This window comes from Euwallacea fornicatus, chromosome 10 (assembly GCF_040115645.1).
Source record: "Euwallacea fornicatus isolate EFF26 chromosome 10, ASM4011564v1, whole genome shotgun sequence".
NCBI lineage: Eukaryota > Metazoa > Arthropoda > Insecta > Coleoptera > Curculionidae > Euwallacea > Euwallacea fornicatus.
In genome coordinates, this window is record NC_089550.1 from 34,041 (window position 1) to 60,437 (window position 26,397).

The following is a 26,397-nucleotide window of genomic DNA, read 5'->3' on the forward strand; positions in this document are numbered from 1 at the left end:
ACATTTTTGCTACATGTAATTAAATAATAATTGCTTCTGATTTGTGGGAGATTAATGTAACAGTTTTCTTATACATATTCTGTAGTTTTTGACATTAGTCATATAAGGATTTTAAGCCAGCATTAAGTTATTGTTATGCCGATGAAACGAACTATTATTGAAATGAATTAAAAGTAAAATGTGAAAGTATGATTTTGCTTTAGAAAAATTATGTAGCGCGCAAGAGATGTACGTGGAATGAGAAACGTAATGTTTAGTTTGTTTTGATTCAACTAGTGAACGAATAATTCTGAATTTGAGTAAGGTAGCTAACGGATCATTAGATTTAACGAGAAAAACATAGGTGTATTATTATAGAATGAACTTGAGAAAAAGAAACCACAGTATGCAAAGTACTTAATAATGCGATTTAATAGTGAAACTTCATAAAAGATTTAGAATTTATGGTTCTACGGTGTATTATAATTGCTTGGAAACTTTTTTTCTATAAAAAAATATTTAATTTTTTGATATGCCCTCTATATATTTATTAGCAAAAATCTAACACATTACTTTTATTCTGGATTAATTTCAACCGATAATAAATAAGGTATTCTGATTATCTTTTTTATCTGGTCATATCATCATATAATGCGTGTTAATAGTGTTAATATTGTTGAAATGAGTTTGTAGCCTTTTTCAATTACGTTCTGAACCCATTGCGTTCTGGAAAACCCAATTTTTTTTCAGAGCGGTTGAATTCCACAAGATGAAAAATCTATTTTAACATCCTGTAAAATAAAAACAAGCAGTTTTTCATAAGGCAAATTTAGCCAAATCGCTCTACTTTTTACCATCTTGTACCTAATGTTCATTTGTACTATTTTTTCTGAAACACCTTGTATAGAGAAAATTGTAAATTGATATATAGCATTGAAACCATACAAAAACATTAACGTAATAAAAAGAAGGAAAACTCTGTTATTTCATACAGTCCCATTAAACATATTCCAAATTCATTATATATTTCACAAACCATCTCGTTGGATTCCATTGTTCAGTTCCAGGTTCATCCGTTTAAACCTATACACATACGCGTTTGGTTTAATAGAAAACGAAATTTTTCCCTATTATCCTGGATATAATAAAGCTACCCTAATAGAAAAATAGCCCTCATTCATCCCCATGGCCAATTCAGTGGCTAAACAGACAAGATAGTTTAGTAAATCTGTGAGATACCCCATTTGGCATGTTCCTACGGCTGTCTGAGAGCACTAACAGTCACAATACAGTCTTTAATGATATTATTTCTCTGTTTATGACAATAGGGTAGGCATATCGTGTTTATTATTTTGTTGGGGTCTTCGTGATTCTTTGTTGGAAAAGCACTATTTTACCAATGGTAAATGGATGACATAGCTAACAATTCCGCATACGCCCTTTATGGTGATGCGGTTTCAACTCGGAATGATATAGAGCTTTAAATACAAATGAACCGAGCTTAATCCGCAGAACATAAACATAATCACAGAAACTCTATTTAAGCTCTATGTGCTCTCCGTAATGAATGCCTAGTCGCGCTCTAGCGATAAGCTTGTTTTATGGGTTCAAATAGCTGGTCGCTTCGTTATTGTATTTTAGCAGGGTAAAGGGTTACCCCTATTCGCTGAATTAAAGCGTGATTTAGATGTGTTGGTAGTATAAAATCAGAGACGTGCAATGGACATCAGCAATGAAATTTTATTAGAAAAAGTTCCTAAAACTTGATGAAGGCACGAAATATTTCAAAATGTGTCTTGGATTCAGTTATAATATTAGATTCAATTCTCTTTTTTTCTTCCTTTCTTAAGATAACAATTTATTTCTAGCATACGTATAGATAACACGCATTTTCAACTATACTTGGCTAAACTAAGCTTAAGTTATAATAGTGGATACTGAAACTTCAGGTATTATTTACACAAAAAGACAATATCTGGGTTTAAAATATCTATAGTACCTTTGTAGAAACAGAAAAAGTAACAACTATATTATAAAAAAAATTTCTAATAAGAGGTTCATGTCACTTTTCATAAGATGTTTTCCTTATTCAAACTATATTAAATTTGCCCTCTTTTCCATTTGATGCACTTTTTCGCTTACTACAAAAAGTTCTTGGTTCGTTTTTGAAGTCTCAGGTTACGCCACTGATCCTTGGTTTAGAAAGTTACATTCATTTTCCCCTACGTTTGTAACTGTACCCACTTGAATACGCAGATTCGTATGCAAGAATGGAAATTGTGCAGGTGAAGGTTTCTATCTTTTAGTATACTTTCGTGATTAATGTTAATTGCTTTTGCAATAAAATGCTGAGTTTATCTATAATATATTAAGTTAATAGTAATTTTTAGCAAATCCTTTTAGGTTTATAAATATATGTTTTTGACTTATAGCTTATTGAAACCATTACGTCACATCTCGGTGTTACACTATTTCTATGGAACCTATCTTAAAACGATTAGAGATCACATAAACTAACTGTTGGATGAAGAGGAACAGCAACAAACTTGACCAAATTTGGCTTGCTAGATGTTTGATATTTCTTTCCGCTCTTAGATTTCCAACGCATGGAAATTCACCATCGGTTTTATTCAAATTCTGAACATTTCCGATTCCCATCGATGTCCATGGCAGAACACAATCGTGGTTCAAGTAAGTAATATATGTATAGTATTTAATAAATTCCGTTAGCATTAAATAGTCATTAAAGGTATATTAAATATTTTTAAAGGTTTAGATATTTCGATGTTTTGACAAATACGTATCATTTAAGCAAATATTCATCTATTTCTATACTTTTTTAACACCCTGTATAAGAATTTTTTCCTAAATTTCAATATCATAGAGAATTTCATACGTTTGTCAAATTTCATATTTCAACAATGCAGTTTTGGATTATCATTGATAATCTGAACCAATCGCTGGCAGATTTCGGCTCTAATTTACAGTTGTGTATTTATGGCGATGATTTGTCTGGTAATGTTGTAACAAACAGAAATATTCCAATCTTAGTACAATATTCTTCGAGGATGTGGTTCATGAAATTATTGTCTTAAATACAATTTGTGCTATGAAAGTAAATCTATAATTCTTGACAACTTTATATAGACACAATACAAGCTAATTAAAACTTGATTCGGTTAAACTTCCCCAAAATTATCAATAATTTTCAAAGCACTTATTATACTATTTCAGATAAATTTTCTTCAACCCACACTATGCGCGGAATGATTCCATTTATAAGAGTCAGCTAAAGTTAACTAATTATGCTCTTTCAAACATCCAAAATATGAGGCCATGTTTTTGGTCAGCCGGGAATGAAAGAACATTAAGGAATTTAAAGACCCAAGTTAGACAGTAGCACGCAAACCAACAATCAGCTTAATTACACCCATTCAGGATCACAGTCTTATGTACACATTTATTACTACTTCCGAACATTTATTGTTGGAACTGTGAACATATGAATCGAGTGGAGTTTGAATATCATGCTTCCAACATGCCGTTAAGGGTGTGCAAAAATTACCTACATGGTCATGTTAAGGCTGAAAAAGGTCTCCCTCATTTGGTACGTCAGAATATGTGAGTAGTAATTATATTGTCTCGTCAAAGTTGTGACTTTGCTAAGTAATGGGCTGAAAATAAATGACTTTGACCAATGAAACGTGGTGTTTGAGTAATTTCAGTGGGTACTTAGCTGCAAATACCGTGATTAGGTGAAGTGAAAGAAATATGTTAGTCAAACTGGTAGAGTTTTCGTCAATTGTAAGGTGAGATGATTGCGTGTGTTATTGGGTAAATCACAGAGTAAAGAACAAAAAATTAAAGTGATTGACAAATAAACTGCTCGGTAATTTAACTGCACGATATTAATTTATCCACCAATTTTAAAGAGGCATAATTTGAGAACCTAAAAAAATATATATTTGATTGCAGTTGATTGAAGTGATTCCAGCTACAATGAAGTAACTGACAGCAGATGAGTTGACTAAATAGTAACAAATCACAGACCTCTTCGACATTGACGTTACGTGTATCCCTCAGGGACAATTCCAGAGTTGGAGAAGGTCCCTTCAACTCGAAGTTTTTAGTAAGTAGCGGCTTTTGCGAATGCCATACTATCTGGCAGCCAAAAGACCAGTGCTGGTGAATTTGAAAATTTGGCTCGTGACGAAAAAATAGTTTTTTACAAATAATGTGCTAGAGAGATGTTTGGTTTTCGATATGTTAACGGTTACGTTACGTAAAATGGCGTCTATATAGTATTTTGAATGTGAAGACCGCCAAATTTAGACCAAAAAGTAATATTTTTAGTATTGCTAAGATAAGGCAAAGTTAAGAAGAAACAGGATTTTCATATTAAAAAAACAACGACTAAGGGAGGCGGCGATGCTACGGAAGTGTATTAGTACCTCTGCAATTACATTTTTTAAAATTAAGTAATTATGTATTGATTTATTATACAATTTTTCAGGAGGAAATAATTATTTATTTCAGGCAAAGTCAAGGGTATGAAAGACGCTGAAACAGATCATTTATATTTTGGCCGAGTAAAAAACATAATTTTTGTTCCGATTGAAATAGACTAAAATCTTTTCATTTTTAAATAATTCTTTTTGTATTTAGAATTTTTTAGTTTGACTGTAAAAGCAGAAAAAAAAACTTTTACTGCTGTTTATCTATTAAATTTGTGTTGATTTAAATAGTTTTTAATGTCTAACAAAAAAAGAGCACTTGAGAGGCCATGCTGCAGTAGTAAAATCCAGATCCTGCGCTTCTTCAGTCGCCAGCAGGCCCAAAGAGAAAAACAAAGCGAAAAGCTTATTGAGTTTTTGATGTTCCAAAAACACAGATTATCTACTGTTACAATACTTATTATTCCTGGTAATGAGTATTGTAGCCATTCTCACATACCTATCTCTTTACGGATCACATTAAAAGGCAAAAACAGAATCATTTGGTAGGCAATAAATATTGAAAACGTTACCTATTTAAAGTCGAAATAAAGTAGCGACATCAAACCAACAGCAATCTAAAGTTGCAGGCAAGTGTTTACACTTTTTACAGTCATTAAAAGTCAATCTTCAATGAAAACGCAGCGGGTAATGAAATGCCCTTTTGTTACAGGTCAGTTTGCCATATCGTAATTTGATATCTTTTCAGAGTGGCGGCTCTGGTAATTACTACTTTTTTTGATTGGTTATTGAATATGGAATTTAATAACTCATGAGCTTGCTCTGAAATTTTTTGATGTTCTGAAAAATTATGAAATTTTACCATAATTATAATAGAATGTTAAAACTTCAGACCAGCGTAACCTAGAGGCTAACAATAACAAAAATAAAACGTCTTTTTATAGGCCAAATTATAATATCTATTGTGTTCGATGTTGGGAACATTATTTCCAGTTGGGCGTTTGAAGATGAAATGGGCGGCTTTTGGGTGGGATTCGGTCTAAACCTGTTCCATAATAATATTTCATTCAAATTTAATATATTAGAAATCAATTATTCAACGCATATCACCGTGTTAAATGTCTTTTTTCTTAGTGATTTTAAGAAATTTAATCTATTGATACCACTGACAGTGTAGAGTAACATTCATAACATTTATTAGAATAGAATTTTTATTTATTTTAACAAATATGTTCAAAATTTCATCAAATTTTGGGTAAAACTTTCGAATTTAACGTGTTTTTTTTTCATTGGAAGAACTTAGGCTACTCGCTAACCTAATTGTTATCTGAGTCTAATTGTTTTTTTTTGTCAGTGAGCACTAGTTTGATTCACTTTTATAAATAACTATTAATATCTATTTAGAGTGTCGAGTAAACCATACATATTAACCTAAAAAGGAAAACAAAGCTTAATGTTTTCAAGGGAAGTGGGTTATAAAAACATATATAAAAATGTGTAATTTCCCATGTAAATATTGAAAAATTCATTATATTCCTCATAAATCTTTAGTTTATTGTGGTAATTACCACAAAAATCGTTAAATGTGTCGTAATTACTGCAATTAAACATTAAATTGTAGGTATGAATTTTGAACTTTAACCTTTCTTGCATAAAATGCTCTGAAACCGATAAAATTTATCAAATTTTGATTAACCGCAATTAATTTAACACTTACTCACTGGGATTTTAAAGCTATCCAAATGGAAACTTTAGGAAACGTTCATACAATCTGAATTACGGTAAGTCTGAATTCTTTAAAACTTTTGTTATTGAATAGTGAGCAGTGCGTAACTCGTTTAAGTTTGGAGAATTGAACTCATAAACGAGGATTTCTGGGAATTTGTAAGATAACCTGATCTGAACAGAATAGGATATTTCCACACTTTTGAAAGTACCATGCTTAAGAATATTTGCTAAATTTGAAGAAACTACTAGGTTTATATATCTTTCTCTAATGTAACAATGTCACACTTGAAGAATATCTTCAGGAATTTTCTCAAATTTTGAAACTCAACAACAGATTTGAAAACAATGAGAAAATTCTATAAGGATGCATAGATGTGAAACTGACAAAAATTGCAGTGACACTGGCTGAAATACAAGCTGCCGGTTGCATTTCGGACCGTGTAATGAATTATGCTTTTCATTATTATATTTTTAATTCTATTAGGAATCTGGAAAACAGCATTATTTCGTATGTTTACAGAAAAAAATGTATTTCTCTGTGCTCTTACGGAAAAGGTGAATTTTCACTACAGTCTACTAATGGGGAAATACTCATTTTCACGATTATTTTCGCTATACGAAAATATTTTTTTAGGCCGGTTTAAGTTCTTTAGAAACTGAAAAAAGATAAGATTTTTGCTACTTTAGAAAGATTTTCTCAACAAAATGCTTTCCAGTAAATGTATGTGCAAACTTGTTCTGAAATATTCAAAATTCCTCTGGAAATTCACATGTGGTAGCAAAATTTTTTTCCTGTTTGCGGGAGTATTCTTAGTTTTTGTAAAAGAAAACATATCAAAAATGAGTTTGATTAACTTCTATTACAATGCATTTGATAATGATGATAATGACGATAGTGGACTAAATTTTTAATAATAATTGTTTTATTATGTGGCACTGTGTCTTCACAAAATCTCATCTGATTTAAAACTCACAAATACGACATTTAATTTTATGCCTTTTACTCCTATTGTCTTCCCACGTAAAACGACCACGCAGTCACTTATGCTGCACGATAATTAAGACATATTTCGGATTTAAAATGCAGAACAAAACGTTACTGCGTAAGTGCCACCCACCTTGACACTTATATTGCAATTTTAGAGCTTTAAAAACAGATGTAACGAGATCTCTTTAAGGTTTATGCATCTTTGGTTACGACCGCTTGTTTTGGTAGTAATCATTTTTATTAGCACCAGACCTTGTTTGAAATCAATATATTTATTTAAATTTTCCCTATGGGAAAGAAAGCAAAAGCAATTTGTTTCAAGACTGAAGAAACATTAAGCTGACACCTGAAAAATTAATTAGCATAATATTTTCCCATGAATTTATCGACTTAATTAGAGTCGTAAAGGGTGCCACCCACGCACTGCTAATACGGCACGTAATCACTAAAGGAGGCATAATACGTTAAACATGAAACAAATGAATTAACGCGCAGCAATGCGGACGCGCTTACCCAATTAATTTGGCTCCCCAGGCGCACATTTTCCACCGCCATGATGATCTACGAGGTAATTATGGATTCTCGGTAATTATTTATGGAGTAGTTATAGTCCGTTGTGGGATCTTATACGTGCTTGTTGGGGATTGAATGTCGAAAAGTAATGTTTTCGGAGTATTAATGATTTAAAGCCAACAGGATTTACATGTGCCTTCTAATCAGGTACGTTAACCGCCATTTTGTTTTTCTGAAAATGATTAACTGAATGTTACAAGAGTCTGCATACTTTGGTGTAGCGGTGACTAAACGTGTTCTTTATGGTTGAGTTGTCTTCAAATCATTACAACATGCATTTTATTTGAAGGACGACTCACTTTTGTCGTCTTGCATGCGATGGGTCAAAAATATGTCAGATTCGTATTGTAGAATTTTAAGAAATATGTCTTTCGGACATTTTAGGATCACTTCAAGATATTTCCTTTGAAGTAACATTTTTCTTACACTTTGCGACTACGATTAGTAATGTAACTTGGATATTTTCAAGAATATTTTTTTCTTGCAAATTTCCCTGACCTAGTTTTATCAGTCACTTCATATTCATTGTGCCTATTTCTACGTAATACACTAAAAATTCGAAACGTAACCATTTCTCGTAGAAAACACATTTTCTATTCAATTAAGCTGCATATATGGCGCGAGATAGGTAATTTTTATAAATGATTTACTGATCCAGGCAGTGTCCTTCAATATCGGTTGGTCTAATATGTCTCCAAGTTGCTTTTGTTTGTGTGCTCAAATTAGTTCAGTCCCATCTTTTGTTACAATTGATCGAATGGTCGTTCAACAGATTTACTTGCAAGTTTCCATTTTGTATTTCCTTCATATTCAATTCATACATTCTTCCTATGATAACTTTAATAGTTCTGAAAGGTAATCAATATCCAATATAATTTAAAATTGTATTATTCAAATTTAGTAAAAGAGCGGGAACTGATAAAATAGCAGTGTAGAAAGTGATTTTACAATCACTGTCTCCAAAATTAGAGAAGTTGTTTTTTATCAATTTATTCCATATGTTGGGGTTGACGTATATTGTAAACCAATGCCAATTTTTTATTTAACTTTTTTAATTATCTGGTTTATTTTGTGAATATTCATACTCAAAACTTTTGCTACATATGTACATATCCCAAAAACTGTAAAAACTATCGAGGAAAAATATCACTAAACTATAGAAAACTCTCGGATATCTTGGAGTTCAACTTAGTTACTACTGAAAAAAATGTAGTAAATTTAATAAGTTCGCATGCATTTTCAAAATTGTCTTTCGCAATTATACACGATTCGCTCAAGTCCATTATGAATCTCCTTGTTCACTGGAACAGAATCAATACCCCGCTCGGTACCAGCAGTCCGTATATTGTCACCGGTAACAAATTAGGGTTCAAGATAGAGATGCGCTGGAAGAGATAATATAACTAATTTTGTCCTTAAACAATTAAGAATCGCAGAAACAAGCAAAAAATCTCACAACTGTCGCGTTGGGTCCTTTGTTTTCGAAACAAAAATATGGCTACCCGAATTTCAACACAATGCCTATAATGTGACCTTCGTGTCGCACACAAATGCCTTTCTCAAAAGGGCCGCTATTTTTTACAGAGGTGGACAGATTATCTGAAAGAGGCTGATGTACTGCTTGTGTCCTTTTATTGGTTCTGTAATCGACGATATTTTTTATTTCATAAAAACAGTAAATCCCAGGAGTCGGTGATTAGATCACACATCTTTGAGTAGGTATCCAACAGGTTAAATCCATTAGACCAATTCAGATACGTGAGAACTGCGCGTTAATGGTAATGAGCCAGTCGTTTTGACCAGAAAGTAACAATTATGCGTGAATCACTGGCATAACATTAGAGAAAAGCCTTATTTACTGGACACAAATAGCACGAACCTCATTACATTGCCAGAGTGTTGGTGATAAAACGTTAAGCGATGCCAATTGAATAGTGTTCAATTGTAAGTGTAATGTAATGCTCTTTTAGAACACCTCTTTTGCAGTTACAAAGTATTATTACCTGTACACCTAAAGACAAATTCGCCTATTATGGATATTGCAATGCTGGTAGAGAGTCGTGCTGCATTTCAATGAACTCATCTCTAATGCTGAGAACTTAACTTTTACATACAATTGCTCTTTGCTTACATAATGTGGCGACACATTGGTGCAACCATGCCGCCATTAATGAAGAATTTCAATTAGATTAACCGAATAATCAATAAGTTATTGAAGTATATTTAACTTCAAGCTTTGATGAGAGGAAATAAGGCCGATACTACAATTCAAAGGTTTATAGACGTTATTTGTTTTTAGATTTGATTTAGATTGATTTTGGTTTTAGTTAACCGAACTAAAGAAGTCAGTTAAAAAATAAATATCTAAGAAGGGAAAGAAATTTATCGATGTGTGGCAACATAAAGGATTCACATACTTTTGAAACTATTAAAAAATTTTCATAAAAACATTTTGGAAGCATCTTTACCACTGTAAGCGATTTCAAACTTCCTCAAATTGTCAACATACACAGTACACGTTTTTGTGCTTCAAGAAGCTTCTATTCATGGGAACTAATAATATATGAAAAGAACGAAAATTCGAACAAGTTATCAATACAGACTATTCAAAAACCTGTACTTACCAATGTTCACCCAATATAAACTTAACAAGTACACCACTCATCTCAGCAAGAATTTGAAAAGTTTTACTAGTTCACATTAAAATAATTAGTTTGGAAACTGATAAAAACTTAAGAAAACCTTGCAATTCTACACTTTATTATTTTTTATGTCACTGACTTTATTAGATGTTTGAAACTCCGAAAGTTCTCGTATGAATTCCGATGTGAAAATCAGTAGCGTTCTCAGAAAGGCAGGAAAATTGAACAAAATGTTTCAAAGTGTCTATTCACCAAAGTAACAATGAGGACCTTTTTGTTCAACATTATTATGTTCCTGTTTGAAAACTTAGGAACTGAAGTCAATATAAAGACTTCGTTTCTATCCCCTGAAATTAACAATAATTAATTTTGCTACTTATTAATTACTCATGAGCAAAACCCACCTTATCAGAAAACTTAGTGTTATTACTTAGTAACAAAGCATAGAACGGTATAATGACGAAGTGAGTATATAAAGTATTTGCCTCATATTCGTTTGTATATCTGAAAAGGGGTGACAGGTAACATATTTAACCATATAGGTTTAAAATAAGCACAAAGTACAAAATGTCTATGCGTCTTGACATATGATATTTTTCCTGAACGCAATAAACTGTTTCTTATTAAGTTTTAATGGTATGTTACTATTAACTAATTAATATGTTATTACATGAGTTTTCGGGATTGAAATTTGTTTTTATAATTCTAAGGACCTATACCAGTGCTTAAACAATTGCTTAAATTTATTCTTCGATCTCAGTATCCAAACTTGGAATTGGTCTAAAATTTCAAACAGATTAATATGTCTAATTGTAATGTTTAGAAAGATTAAGTTTTCATCAGTAATAACGGATTTTTAAAGAGACCGAATATTTCGTTCTCTAAATTTTCGATTTGAAACAGTTCTTTAAACTCAGAATATAATTATTTTTGTAACGGTATCTAAAGGTAGCTACGATTTTTTAAATTGTACTTTTATAAACTAAATTTAAAAATATATACTTAACCATGCAACTTTATGCAGACATATAAATTATTATTAAAAGAAATGTGAAAACCTGTGAAACATACGCTTAACCTAAAAGAGGCAAGAAAAACATGAAAGCCGAGGAGTGTTTAAGCGCATTCCTCCAGTCATGAGAACAAACTGAAACTCCCTGCAACAGTTGTTGCCTGAGACGCGCAGTTATTCGAAAGTTTCAATTATCTACTCACCGAAAACAGGTTATCATCTTATAATAAACCCATCTAAAGCCACAAGAAAGACCCGTATTAACACCGTTTTCAAAGGCTCTCGACCGGTTACCTGCCCGCTAGCGGCCATTTTGAATTTTCGCGTTCTGAATAAATAAGCTATTAAATTCTGTAGATCGAGCGTGACGAAACACCCCTCACGTTGTACCCTCGGCTTTAAATAATAATATTGTCCACGCTCACCGACGTTTTAAAGATTTTTTTAACTGAGGTTTGTCGCAGGAAATCCCTTTCGAGGTCTGGGCGGTATACGTGATAATATTTATTAAATGTCGTGAGAATTTTATTACTAACAATTAAGATAACATACGCAGCAGAAGAAGGAAATATGTCGAGGTTATTTTTTTTTGGGTCACGCACGCTCCGAAATCATATCTGACGTTTTTGTGTGAATTTTTTTAAGGATATTGTAGCTATCGAGAAAACATAAGAAATCTGAACTGTATTGATTATTTGAAGCTAAAATCAGTGTTATTATTCACCACACTTTCTTCTCAGTCTTTCCGAAACATTACTTCATGGTTGTGTTGATTATCGCCACAATTTAACTTGCAGGTTCTTTCTCCTTATGTCTTCTTCGATTTTATCCTTCACGATAAACTTTAGCATCGACAACACAGTTTCCACGTTAATTCTTCTCATTCATAGAAAAACTCGATATTCTCTTTGATAATTTTCAATCTAAATAGTTTCTTCTACCCTTTCTATTTCTAAATATAATAAAATGAAATATTTCTTGTTTCAAATGTGTCAGTATGGTGACAGATAGGACCAACCGTAGTTAGTTTGACTCTCTGAGCAAAACTTTTAATTACCTCGCCTCTAACCTTCTAAAAAACGCGGATCAGAAAAGTCTGCCGCCTTTTCTGGTGTGTTACCTTGGACAGCCTGACAGAAAAAAAGAGACCTTCCATCTTCCCTGTATATCGAGATAAAAACTACATTTTTGGGATCATGTAGAATTCCGTCTCTTAAAGTCTTATACATGCACTATTCTTTAATCTGTGGTGTTAGGCTATTTCTTGGTTTTGTGCCTAACTGTATGTTTCTGTTCTTCACTGCCAGGTCTACTGGTGAGACGCGAGTATACACCTCTATTATCTCCATTAAAACTGATTTGACGTCGATGTTATCATCAGGGATCTTTTATTTGCTACTCTTACCATTTTTCGAGGTGCGGTTCACTTTTTACTCCTTCTAGCTTTATAGAGACATTATAAATCTCTATTGTGAAACTACCATGTTAATACCGGTATTCTCCTACTGGCTTTCAATTATTATCGGCTGTTTACATTGTTATCCATGTTTATACCGTTGTATTCTAGGTGTGCGTTAATATCTTCATGTTCCTTGTCCAAATATAATCTCATGGTTAGATCGGCTAACTACGATCTATTTCGTAATTAGCATAAGCTCCAGTGAATGCAAAAATTTTTAGTTTTTTAACTTTTTTTCTTTTTACTAACACTTCATTTCGGTTTTACTAGATATTATCTTTAGTTCTAGATGCTCCAATTTTAGTCCCGAACCTCGACATGTTGGACTGCAAGAGGGAAGGCATTCTACAGAACTGGACAAAGTACCCACCACTTTGATATCTCGCACATGATTTTCACACTTGCTCCAGTAAAAATAATAATAGCTAAGACCACTTAATATATATTTCTCAAGGAAAGCTTTCTCAGACGAAACACCTTGATTTAGTTAGATTAAAGCAATGTTGAAAAATCCTGGAAAACCCAGGTGTATTCACAATTTCGTCCGCTTACTGATATTAGTGGTAGCATACTACATTAAATAAAATTGCTGCGTTGGTGTGGGAGGCAAAAGTACAGGTAGTCGAGTCATCAAGGACGTATTCGGTTGTTTAACCAAGTGATTTTTCTCGGTATAGGATATTTGAAACAAAAATAACCCGGAATTATGAAACTTTGCAAATACAATCATTTCTGTTAGTGTTTATAAGAAAGATCAGGTGAATTTGTGTCAATGTACAGGATGGTCTATATTGGATAGAATTAACATATGAATATTTTAGATGCAAGTAAAATATATGATGTCGGTTTTTAAATAATAAATTCTAACAATTATTCACAATTTATTGATTGTCAAGGTTTCTTAAATTTTTGCATTTTGATTATGTGTTGGTAATGTGTACTTATTAAGTGATGTTTTTAATATGATATTTTTAATTTATGATTATTGATTATTTATTGATGATTTATGTTAATATAATATAAAAGGTATTCCAGTTTTATCCAATTTAAAATTTAGATTCTACTGGTCGATACAAATAAATTTAATTCTATAAATTTTAATTATATTCTTTACCAGTTCCAAGATATTAATGTTCAAAAAACCACTAATTTATCCACGCTGCAATCATTTTTAAGAAGTTAGAAATAAAATTTTTTCTTATTTCAAAGCACATAATTTTTTTTAATGTGATTTAGTGAGTGAAGTACGATAACATTTCTTGAAGTATTTATTTCATTGAAATTTTCGCCTTCAAAATAAAAATAGGATTCTTATTAGCCTGACTGAGAAAAGTTTTTACTTCAAAAAAGATTTATTCTTTTTCTGTTTCATTTAAAATTAATAAGTTTAGTTGTGATTTGATATTGTATGGCATAAATATAAGACGGCGTCACTGATTTCAATTAGATAGGTGTTTTGTTCATCGCAGTCGACTCGTTCGAAACTATGTAAACAACAATTATGCTGAGCGTTGGCTTTACAATGCTATACTAACTTTAAAAGCTCTGGTTTACAAAATTATCCTGGAACAAGAGAAGATCTAATTGCTTCAATCTGAGCTTCCTATGAACTAATAACACTATGTCAGATAGCAGCTGCAACGCGTTCGGTACTTCGAAGATGTCGAAGTTGCGTAGCACACAATGGAGCCCTCTTTGAAGGGTTCTCTCGGTAATATAAAGCTACACAAAGGGCGAAATAAAAACATTAAAAACAACAAAACTGACGGAAAAAATTATATTTTTTGAAACAAGAAAAAAATCTTATTAGCAACTTCTTAAAAATAATTTTTTGAATATCAATATCTTGGAATCGATAAAGAATTGAATTAAAGTTTATAGAATTAAATTTGTTTTCTTTGATTAGTAGAATCTAAATTTAAAATTTGGCTAGTTAAAATTGGGTTACCCTTTATAGACAATTTTTCATCGATAACCTAATAAAAAAATATTTTTGCGAAAGCAATTAATATAAAGGCATTCTAAAATACATAAAAAATAGTAGTGACAAGAACAATTTCAAGTTAAAAAGTTACAACCTCAAGACGTTTTTAAATTGAATGAAATGTGGTGATTCTCAAATACCAACATGGTAATCGGCGTTTCTCAGAAGTAATTTTTGAAATTCTAAAAGTAAATGTCTCGAGGTAGTATCTTCACCGAAAGTGGTCTAAGATATTTACCTTTAACATTGCCCACTCTTCGAGTAGGGTAACGGTAGAAATCTTGATTTTTCTGGTATATCACGTTATTTTTAGTCAACATGACGTAAAGTCTTTAAAATATATAAGAGTATATAGACGTCAATATGAGAACGTTAATATGTTACTGTCAAGCATCTAATATATTCTATATTATCTGATGAATCCATTTTACACTTACTGAAGATCATTTTTTTTTTCTTTATTTAGAGACAAATTTTTTAAGAGAACAGACACGCCAGACTATATATTCAACGTTCGAAAGAGCAGGTCTTGCAATTGCCTTTGATGCCATGATATTCTGAAGTGTTATGAAAGCTATATTATCTCAGACAATACAGTGGAGATACCTAGAACCCACACCTGAATACCATTAGTAAGGTTGAAAGAAAGGAGTTGCGCTAGTACCGAATCTTGCCGAATTCCATGTTATGTATCCCTAATCGTTGCAGTCTCATCCCATATTTCAAATATGAAAGCAAAAGTTTACAATTATTTAAATACTAAAAAAATTAAAAAATCAAAGTTTAGCAATTAAATTAGAATAAGGCACACAATCAAAAGCTTTCTGCAAATCAAACTAAACAACGTTAAGGTAAATCTCGCTTCAAATTTGTCAAAAATCGTATTGCACACAAATTAAATAGATACATACAATTTTACGTAGATACAAATGCTGATAACTATTCACCCTGAAAAAAAAAAACAGAAATTGAAATGTCATTCGTGCACTAAAACAAACTTTAAATTAATCATCCAAGCGACAGCAAAACGTCTCTCAGAAAGAATTTCCCAAAGTCCGAAAAATCAGATAAGAATCCTTCGAAATTACCCAAAATATCTCCGAAATCGGTCACAATAGGTCGGCGTTTATTAAAGCGAACTGGTATAAATGTTGTGACTTAGCCTCACCTGTATATTTGGTAAATACCTGCTTTTAGTGTCAAAATAGATAGAGAAAACGAGCCGGGAATAATTTGTGGAACATAAAGCGACCCCGCTGGGCGAGCTGTGTGGTATTCTTGGCCCCGAAAGGGGGCCTCACTGTCACCACCGAAATAAATGTCTTCTCGTGCTTTGGCGGTACATGTACCATTATTTTTCGAATTGACTTTTAGTATTTTTTCTTTTTTTTGGCCCGGGATAGCTAGATTCAAAGAGGACTGCCTTTTCATTGACGCAATGTTGGATTTTTCGATTATTCACATTTTAAAGACGTTCTTATTTTGGACACAATTGGTTTGAATTAACAATACAATATGGCTAAGATAAGGATATTTATTATGCGGATCTTGTATCGGACGATGATACATACAGACTTGGTTTAAGAGGGTGGAAATATGCACATTCGAAGGAGTAGTTTCATGATGCAAATAAGTCTAGAAAATTAATTTTGATTTATTAGTTATTTTTAAAAAGTTATACCATAGTTAGATTTAAATAAAAAGAAAACCATATTGTGACTGAAGTTTTTTTATAAGGTTAATATATAAAGTTAATTTTAATACAATAATTTGAATTGTAATCGGTTAATTTTGTTTTGTGAATTCACCTAAAAGAAAACAAGGACAAAATGTAAATAATAACGCAGATTAAAATTAGGTTATTGTGGTTGTTAATATCTAACATTATTCAGTTATTTTCTTAGATTGCATTACAAGTTCGAGATTTTCATAACTAAGAAATAGTACACAAGATAAGAAGTAATGAAGAATAATGTACTACAGTAGAATTCGATAGATTAAGACAAAGTTTCTACCACCAGCCTCAAACTTTCGACTGTTCTAGAACAAACTGTTGACTAATCCGAATCATCAAATATGAAACCTTAACTATCTGGAACTCCTCTGAGCGAAAAATTAGAAACGTATATGAATTTTGAATCAACTCGAAGTGATCAAAGGAATAGAATATTTGCAGTATTCTAGACTGATTTAAATCAATCTGAAATGACAAATAACTATTTCCTATACATTTTCATCTGAAGACATAAAATTTATATTCCTTTGGAACCAGGCAACTGCCATGCAAAAAAAGCCAATCAACAACAAACTAACTCAACTAACGATCCCCATTACGGTAGGCCCGAAAGAACTCTTCTCATAATATAAATATTTTTATGAGCTAAATTCCACTTTAGCACGCACAATTTGCATTTGGTCTCTTATTGCCCTCCACGCTGGTATTTTAATTATATTTCACTTGTTTCGATTTCAGTGATATTGCTGGAGCAGATTAAAAAACGAATATTTCTTTTGGAGAAACCTACGTGTAGCATGTGGTGTCGGTCGTGTGTGAATTATGCACCCGATCAAGACGATAACCGTTATATTATGCATTATGTTTATACATATGTTATTCCGATATTAACATATTTTAGAAATTCCTAAATGCCTAAATAGTTACTTGAGTAGAAAGAGATTTAATTGAATTCTTTGAGATTTGCTTAAAGGTCCTTAAAGAAAAATAAACGAATAACTACTCTCTAGTTTATGGAGCAATAAAAATGCTGATATTAATAGATTAATGATGAAGTCGTAGGGAACAGGTTTTCCAGAAGTTCATTACGCAAGAAAGGCTGGTTCGACTAAATCGATTAACGCTCTTTCTTATTACAAAAAAGTTATTAAGGAACGCTCATTTCTGCCAGAGTAATACTCAGTAACGCTAATCCATATTAATATTTATAATAACAACTTTAATTATCATGTTCTCGTTAGTAAAACGAGTTTATTTTGTATTCTTTCAAGGATGATGAGGAGTAATAGTTTCGAGTTGACAGGCAAAGCAAGCTTAATGATATAGCGGAGAGTTCGCATGAAGAATCACGATACAGAATAGCATTCTTTTCTTGCTATACCATTATTACAGAATGGATGTGTGAGTGTATGCAATGCCAGATATAGACCCCATATAAAACATGAAACAGATCATAGCATGACCTCTATTATATACATCATTATAGTGAATTGTTTTATTTATTCCTGAAAGCTGACGTTGGCAATTGCAAATACTGATATGAAGTATTAGCCTATGAAATACAATGAATATAAAATAAGCAATAAAATCATAAACGGAAATTTGCAGGTAAATCTATTTTGCGATGAGCGGTTATCTCAGTGATAGCAATTGTTATTACAAAGAAATAGAGAAAGAAGGTGATCGATCATAAATAGAAAGAATATAAAATAGATTATTGATGAAAAGTAAAGAATGAAATTTACTTTTTCAAAACCGAACCAAAGCCAATATATCGTATAGATGTATGAAACACTTACTTTTAAATAGGCTGACTGTAAAATTACTTTTTGCGTAATACGCCTAGTTCGCCAGTGGCTGACGTCCTTCTATCTTTTTCTTCCCCCTTTCCTTTTTCTTTTTTTTTAAATTTTCTTTTTATCTATTATTCAAATTTAGTTTTTAAAAAAAGTTAGTGACGAAACAAGCCTAATTAGGCACCCGCAAGCAGTGATTTTACAATTTCAATACTTACATAGTATTTGCTTTATTTTGAAGCTATTTTTGAGGTTCATTTTCAATTTCTATATACCTTTAACAATCAATTAAAATGAACGGAATAGTAGGAATGCAAATATGCTTGCGGATTTTAATTTTATTTTATTAGTTGCTTCATATGTATTGCAAGTTTTTAGGCGTAAAAGGCTAACAATTCTGCACCACTTAAGTTAAAAAGTTCGCTTCTTTCTTTATTTCACCCCTTTTCCCCCTTCAAACTCTTAAAAGAACTACCCATTTCGTGGTCCTATTTTCGTTGTTTGTGGTCTATACTGAAACTCGCAAAAAATATATATAGTCTTATTTTTTATCTTTTCTATATTTTCAAACTTTATATTTTTTAAAAACTTCTAAATTATAAGAAAAAAATCTATTCAAGTAGAGTGAAGAATTTATAATTATAATAGAAATTTGAATTTTATTGCAAACATTTTTAATTGATACAGTAAAATCCAGTAATTTATTATATAGTTTTGTAAAGTACGGAACTGTTACAAATAGAGTTCTTTGCAATCCTTGATTATCCGCAAATAGATATTCTCTGAAATAACTTGAACTAAATTAAATTGCACTAAACTGAAACTTTTTGCATTATAGAGTCAATTCATGGTATAAGTATGAAATATAATAGCGAGATAAACCAAAACAGCTAGTATTTTGTAGCTGTTGACAAATCAAAACAATCGCACTTCTGGGGCAAATGGTTTAAGTCAAAGTCTTATTGTTAATAATAACGTCTTATGATAAATATAGTTCATTGTACGTTCGACATGTATTTTGTTACTTTTCGATATGTATCTTTCTTTATCCGATTTCCCATGTTTGGCTTTGCCTCATATGGAAAATTGTCACGCGCGCACGGGAAAACCTTATTTTTGGGATTCGTAGTAAAATATGCTACTTTGATTTGATATCTGCCATTTATCATTTTTAGTTGACATTGATAAAAAAACATCATTAATTTATAAAACAACGTTAGTTTCTTATCAAAAAGTAAAAGAAATAGTACTTTATCAATACTCTAAACATGTATTTTGGAAAATAAAAAACCTTAAAAATATCATCGGAAATGTATTTATATAGTATATATTATATGGTAGAAACAATACTAGAAATTATTTAAAATCCTTTACAGTATTGAAACCCCCAGAAAGCAATTAAAGAAACTGTATTTTGAGCGTTTTGAAAAAGCATAGCCAAAACACGATCAAAAAACGCCTACGGTTGCAAATAATCAGACACACAGCATGGCGTCAAAACGTAAATGTCTCCTCCAAAACATCGTTAGCTAACTCTGGTTCATTTGGTATATTTTGTATCCATTAGTACGTTATTTTGTGACATCTGAATCACTACTTTCCACAATAAGTAGACTTTAGTTGATGACCTCTTAAAGCTTCCGGTCTCGTTTTTCTCTTACTGAAATATCGCGTACCGGTACTACTCCGCTTTAAATAAGGAAGTTTTTAATCTCACAGATACGGCACAATAATGCCTTTTAACGAAATAAAGCGATAAATCCCAATCCAGAACACTCGCGCCAATAACTTACATACAAAACTGAATAAATTACTTTCGGAACCGAGCACGCTCTGTACTGATAATAATTACTTCATTGTGAATGCTTAACGCTTGACAATCTGCACGAAATTCTATGGCTTATTTATTCGACCCGGGAAAAATTCAAAATGGCCGCCGCCGGCCCAGGTAACAACCGGTCCCAGCGATATGCTGAAATAAGGCCGTAATGGCATACGGTGCGTCTTTTGCCGACCGATCTACCAACACCGTCTTCTGGGTCTTCACATAGGAATTCTTGACGTCATGATGTTATCAAAAGTAGACGAGTCGACTTTAAATTAATTTTATTTTTACAGATGAAATTTTTCTAATGGTAAAATAAACTATTCTTGAACTTCCAGAGTAAAATAAGTAACAAGGACTTAAGGTAGGAGTAAAATTTTTAATATTGATTTGCGAGTTTGGAAAATGAAATAAAATTTTTGTATACTGGACAGATTAAAGTTGAAGAGATAAGCAAATTAGTAAATTTCCAGAAAACAAACTAAAAACGATATTTCATCGGTTGTTGTTTGAAGGAATTAAGTACGATAAAAATACCTTTGTATGTGTTAGATGCAACATTTTTGAAATGAGTACATGAGTTTTAATTTCTGTAAATTCTATTAAACATTAGCGTGCGGCAAAAAAATTTATTGCACAAGTATCTAATACTCAATAAAAGTTTTGGCACATATCACTTTTATCTACGTGCAAAAAAAGTTTACTGTTAATATGAGGTAAGGTGCGACTCCAAATTCATAAAGGCGTGCCATAAAAATATTTTGTTGTAAGATGATCGTATGATTGCATGAAAAATTAGATGTGATAGTGAATTGTGTATCAAAGTAAACTTATGACTTCAAGGTTTATTTGCACCATTATAATTCAATATCTAACTACATTCAAATTACGCCACACCCTTGTATACTTTGAGATCCATAAGAAATGCATTTAGGTGAAAATTAACCTGGATATGATATCGGATCTTGTATGATTACTATACATATATGACTGTCGGGTTGAGCTAAACCAAGCCTTTGATACATTGTCCTTTGAAGTTGAAAAGAGTACATTTACAACCAACTCAGCTATTAATTCCTTATCAGCTCGGAATAATATAAAACTCATTTTTTCTTGTCATTGTAGTTTTCCTGAGCGGAAAATTTTCACGACAACGCATAACAAAACCTCGATAATTACTAATCTTTAAAAGCAATATACGATATACAACCACTCATTATTTTCAAATCATATTGAACAGGCACTCTATAGAGCGTTGTTCAAATCATTAATAGTTCCATCAATGACTACAATTACCATCCTCTCTATTTGTCTCCAAACCAGTAATTTGACGAAGTACACCACACTTAAGGCCAGTAAAAGACCGTAAAAACAATTGATTGTTGGCAAAGATATTAACAATAACGTCCTGCACCGCCATTATAATGTTTATTATACTCCATAGACGTTTTCAAACATTGATTCGTCGTCATTAATAACGTTTACTATGTAATGACAGTAATGCTAGGTCATTTTCTCTTCTGGCTGTTCTCTGTTGTCTGTTGATATATTCAAGTCTGGCAACAAGTTTTTTTTTATCATCGAATTGAATCTACATCAAAAAGAGTAAAGAAATCTGGACGATAGTGCAACGAATATTAGATTTAATACTGACCTGAATCTCATTGAGTTGAGCTTAGTGGAGGTCATAGGGGCGAATACCTCCTCATTATAAGTTCCTTATCTATTGCCACATCAATTCAATCTGATTGAGGCGTTCTAGGCGCAATAATATTTGACCACCCAAGACGGGGGAGGAGATATACACCCATATCTTTACGTCATCACTTGTCAAGAGCCACAATAACTCATAAATAATGCATGACGATTGTATCTCTTTGAAATAATCTGTCTCTTTATTGTACCTGCCAATCAGAAAACTATACGCGGGCTTGGAACAATCGAAAGTTTTATTTAGGTACTAGTTTGTTGCGTGTGACTTGGAGGAGGTCATTGCAAGTTGTGATTAACCTTTAATAGTGAAAGATGTTGTAACGTTGGTTCACGAAAACTTGGTCATCTCCAAAGCATGAGTTTGATTTTCATGTGTCAGTGGTATCCACGTCATTGTTGTGCGTTGAGACAAATCATTGATACTGATATGAAAATAAGATAACTTTTATAATTTCTTCTTCTTCTTTCAGGTTGTCTAGTTCGCTCGCACAAAGCGAGAGCCTACGACGTGCGATCAAGATAGAGAACGAGACGAAGCACGACAAATCACTGAACACATTCGGTCAGAAACATAAATATATAATACTCCGTTGTTGGCTGTCATTCTGAAATAACTTACGATTGTATCTTGCAATCAGAAAATTTTGAATTATAATGTTGTTTGCATTGCGGCATGTCCAGACGGTTGGTCCTCAATTGGTTCTTCTTTGTGATATGAGTAAAGTGGGTATCTATTGCATTTCGTTCACGCATTTTTACCACTTGGCAGGTTCATTTATGGCTAGCTTCATGAAGAACGTGATATTTTGAATTAACTCAACTTTCCGCTTTTCTATTTGCCAGGATTGATTCAACGCAATTTCTTATTACTTTTCCAATTTTTACCTTGAAGTTGGGAATGAAATATTGTCTGATAAACATCTCAATTTTTACACCTCCAAAGTGCAACATTTCCGCTCTTTTCTAATTATTTTATATATTATGAATTGAAGAATTACAAACAATTCATATTCTGTAAGCAGTTTATATAAAATTCTTCTGTATAATGACTGTTCGTCCTATCAAGTAAGGGCAGCTAATCGTTCTATTTCTAGTTGAAGAATAATAACCAGAGTAATACTTACGATATTCGATCGGTATCCCAATATATTATTAAGGTACCGCCATATGTCCATGTTTACAATAAATGTAGAAACAAAGCTCTTATATCGCATATACTTTGATAATGAAAACGAAGGCAAATTTACATAGGACTTAAGGGCTTCCGTAAATTTTTGCTCAAGAACACCGATTATCCGAAATCTTGTCCTGAGGACAGTATAAATAGCAATTTTTTGTTTCAGTAAAATAGCAATTTAAATTATAATAAAAAAGCATATTAAAAACTAAATTATAATTCTCATGTGCCAATAAAGTTCACTTCACAGTAGGTATCAATCTTAAATAAATATTCAGATAAAATTGAAATCCTTTTTTTTTGGACTTTCATCCCTTCTTCATCATAATCTTTTCACCAAACCATAGCAATTATAAGATTTTAGAATACGGCACTATACAAAAAAATGCATAAATTCTTTTGCGTAAATCCACCCATTGCGAAATATTTAAGTTTATCATTTTATTTCATTTCTGTTTTTGACCGAATATATTACAATAAATAATTTGATATATGTTATAATTCTAAATTTTTTTCTTTCTTCTATATTTTTTGCCACAACAAATGGTCGCAGGGGAAAATTGTCATTAGTTCGGTCAGTTCATTATAATGTGATTATCTACTGTACTCTGCGCTAACAAATATATAGGTATTTTATGTTATTTGACAATAAAGAAATTTAATTAATCTGGTGTGGAAATACTTCAATTATATTACCCTTTGATCAATTAATCAGAGCCAAGACCCAAGACAGCCAACTCGTATCAGAAATTCATTCAATCTCATGTAGTATCAATCACTCTTAGAAAAAGTAATTGAACCCAATTTGGGGTAACTAGGTCACCATGAAAGATATTAATAGAGATATTATAAAATAGCCGTTAGCCATAATTTCAAACCCTTCAAAAAATTTATATTCATAGAATAGAATGCAATTTTCAGATATGCAGCTACGAACTATGCATTTAAAAAAAATACCTGTTTAGATTCAATTAGTTCGAGAGTTTGAGCTCAAACTAAATATAAAAAAAAATGAGAAGCCTCTGTAAATAGGTAAGACGTAGTTCTATTATTCAGTTTAAGGCACGTATATCCAGGTTCCATATTATTTTGGTGGAAAATACTCAATGATTTTATAATGGGTGATCATTAAAAAAGAACTCGAGTAGGTATTAAAACATAAGTGGCATGTTTTAGATAAATTCATCAACTGTTATCTATTCGTCAGTTGTTTAATGGTAAATTGCAAATGGCTTAATCAACACCCTACGTTTACGGTTCCCCGCCTTCTGCGAGTTGTTTTAATGATCACCCGTTATAATGACTCTAATTATAACTGTAGAGAATATAACAAATGAATTAGTTGAAAATCGGAGTTCTGTTTTCGATGGAAAAGTGAAGGGAAACGAAGAACGTCCTTGGGAATAAGGTTTCACGCCTGATTGGAGGGCAAGAACTACTGGAGGAAGTCATATTCTTCTAAACAGTTTTCGTGTAACTAACGTCTAAATAAGACAATTTTCGGAAGTGGGCAGATAATAAATACAAGAGTTAACTTTTATATTAGTTAATTGGATATTCGGTAACATAACGAAAACATGATGAGAGGTAACATAATAAAAACAATTTTGAATTTTACGTTGGGGATTTGTCAGAAATTATAGCCATGATTCGTGAATTATAAGATATATTCACTTAATTGAGTACATTTTTCAAGCATCTCAAAACAAAAGTTCTTACACAAAATGCACAAAACATAACCAAATTGGGACAAATACACAAATTAGATAGTACCTTCCTTAGCCGTTTTTGTCTTTTATATCCGATCACTTAAGCGTTAAACTTTATCCTACATATTTTATACATCAAATTTGGCAAAATTAGCGTTAACAAAATTCAACTTTCGACGCTGCCGGTAACTACCCACTATCAACACCAGTTATTTTCTCGAAATATTGAAGTATTTATAACTTACTGTGTGTTGCTGGATAGCTGTAAACAATTATAACCTTCACACTTTAAAATACCTCAGTATTTTTGAGATACATAAAGTAAGTTATAAAACAAACGAATATTCAAGTAATTAGAAAGCTAAAGCCAAAATCTTTACGTCCTACTAATCATATATCTAAACATTTCGTAGTGTGAAATCTTAGTGTTAACGGCCTCTTGACAAGATAAGAACATGAACTTAAAATCTATTCTGTGTTTCTTACATATTTCGATAATTGTGCATTTCTTTGGGTGTCAAGTTACAAATGGGGGATACACTTTTATAAACGCAATCAGATTTCCGTATTCTAAGAATTTTAGCCCATTTATGGGGGTAAGTTTGATACTAAGTACTAACAATGCTTCTTATTTTAACTTCAGCTTATAGTGGCATTTGACATAAAATTGGTACCTACACAATTAAGCGTAGACATGGCTTGGAGTGTCGAAGCTAATTATTTGCTCCCAATGAACGATACTGAATACAGTTATCCACCTATTATACCTGTCGACAGCTCGAGAATGGTAGGCATTTTTGATCGGGCTGTTTTGTATAAACTGGTGGAGACCAAACTGAAATCGTAAGAATTTATGCTAACGCTATAAACGTCTTTTTTTATCTGCACCTCATTCTGTTGGTCTTTTGTTTTTAGCTTCACCAAAATCCATGAAGGCAGAAATTGTCTGTTGAGGATCATATGTGAAATGACCTTATATTCGACTAAAGATACTGATGTTCTAGGGGATTTACTACATATCCTTTTAAGGTAAATTATATTTGGTGAAGTGTTGAATGTGCATAGACAACATTCTTTTGAATTTTTAGTCCCAGTTCATCCGTAAACTCAAATTTGCCATTGGAATACTCTCAGGCAGAGGCTTATGGAAACAAGAACAAACACTGCAAGAAGTACACGAAAAAGTGTTCAACAAATTTTCTAGATTATATTAGTGTGTTTGCAAATTTATTAGATCATGTATTTGAAGACTGAACATAAAGACCTTTTAATTAAACACTACTTTCTCTGATGGATAATAACCTCCAGAAAGAAATCTAACAGTTAGGTGGCGAATGAAATTATGATGTAAATTTATGAAGTTTTCGATAAAAAAAATTTAATAAAAAATACCCAGAAATAAAAAAATAAATTCACTAGACTATATTTTTCACACATGATCAATCTAAAAACGAAACGCAAAGGGTGAAGAAAGTTCTACACAAAAAGTAGTCATAAGAGGCCTCAGTATCTACGTTATTTAAGGGATAGGAATTATTTTGGGATATCATTAAGCATATCTTTGGGTGAGGATTGTCCCTGTTAACATCATCGTATTGAGATTCGACGTTAACAACGCTCCTA

General features: G+C 32.0%; 1 protein-coding gene across 3 annotated transcripts; it reads left to right on the forward strand.

Moving 5' to 3' along the window:
• Positions 1 to 7,759: 7,759 nt before the first annotated feature.
• Positions 7,760 to 26,050, forward strand: LOC136341559 (uncharacterized). Of its 3 annotated transcripts, XM_066286680.1 has the most exons (5): positions 7,760 to 7,869; positions 22,359 to 22,611; positions 25,418 to 25,617; positions 25,690 to 25,803; positions 25,863 to 26,050. In XM_066286680.1, the coding sequence occupies exons 2-5, from the start codon at positions 22,543 to 22,545 to the stop codon at positions 26,026 to 26,028; spliced, it is 549 nt and encodes a 182-aa protein (XP_066142777.1). In that variant the 5' UTR covers positions 7,760 to 7,869; positions 22,359 to 22,542; the 3' UTR covers positions 26,029 to 26,050. The 3 variants fall into 3 exon arrangements, with proteins under 3 accessions (XP_066142777.1, XP_066142778.1, XP_066142776.1); XM_066286681.1 differs by lacking the exons at positions 7,760 to 7,869; positions 22,359 to 22,611 and adding an exon at positions 24,169 to 24,652; XM_066286679.1 differs by lacking the exons at positions 7,760 to 7,869; positions 22,359 to 22,611 and adding an exon at positions 24,676 to 25,370.
• The last annotated feature ends 347 nt before the right edge of the window (positions 26,051 to 26,397 follow it).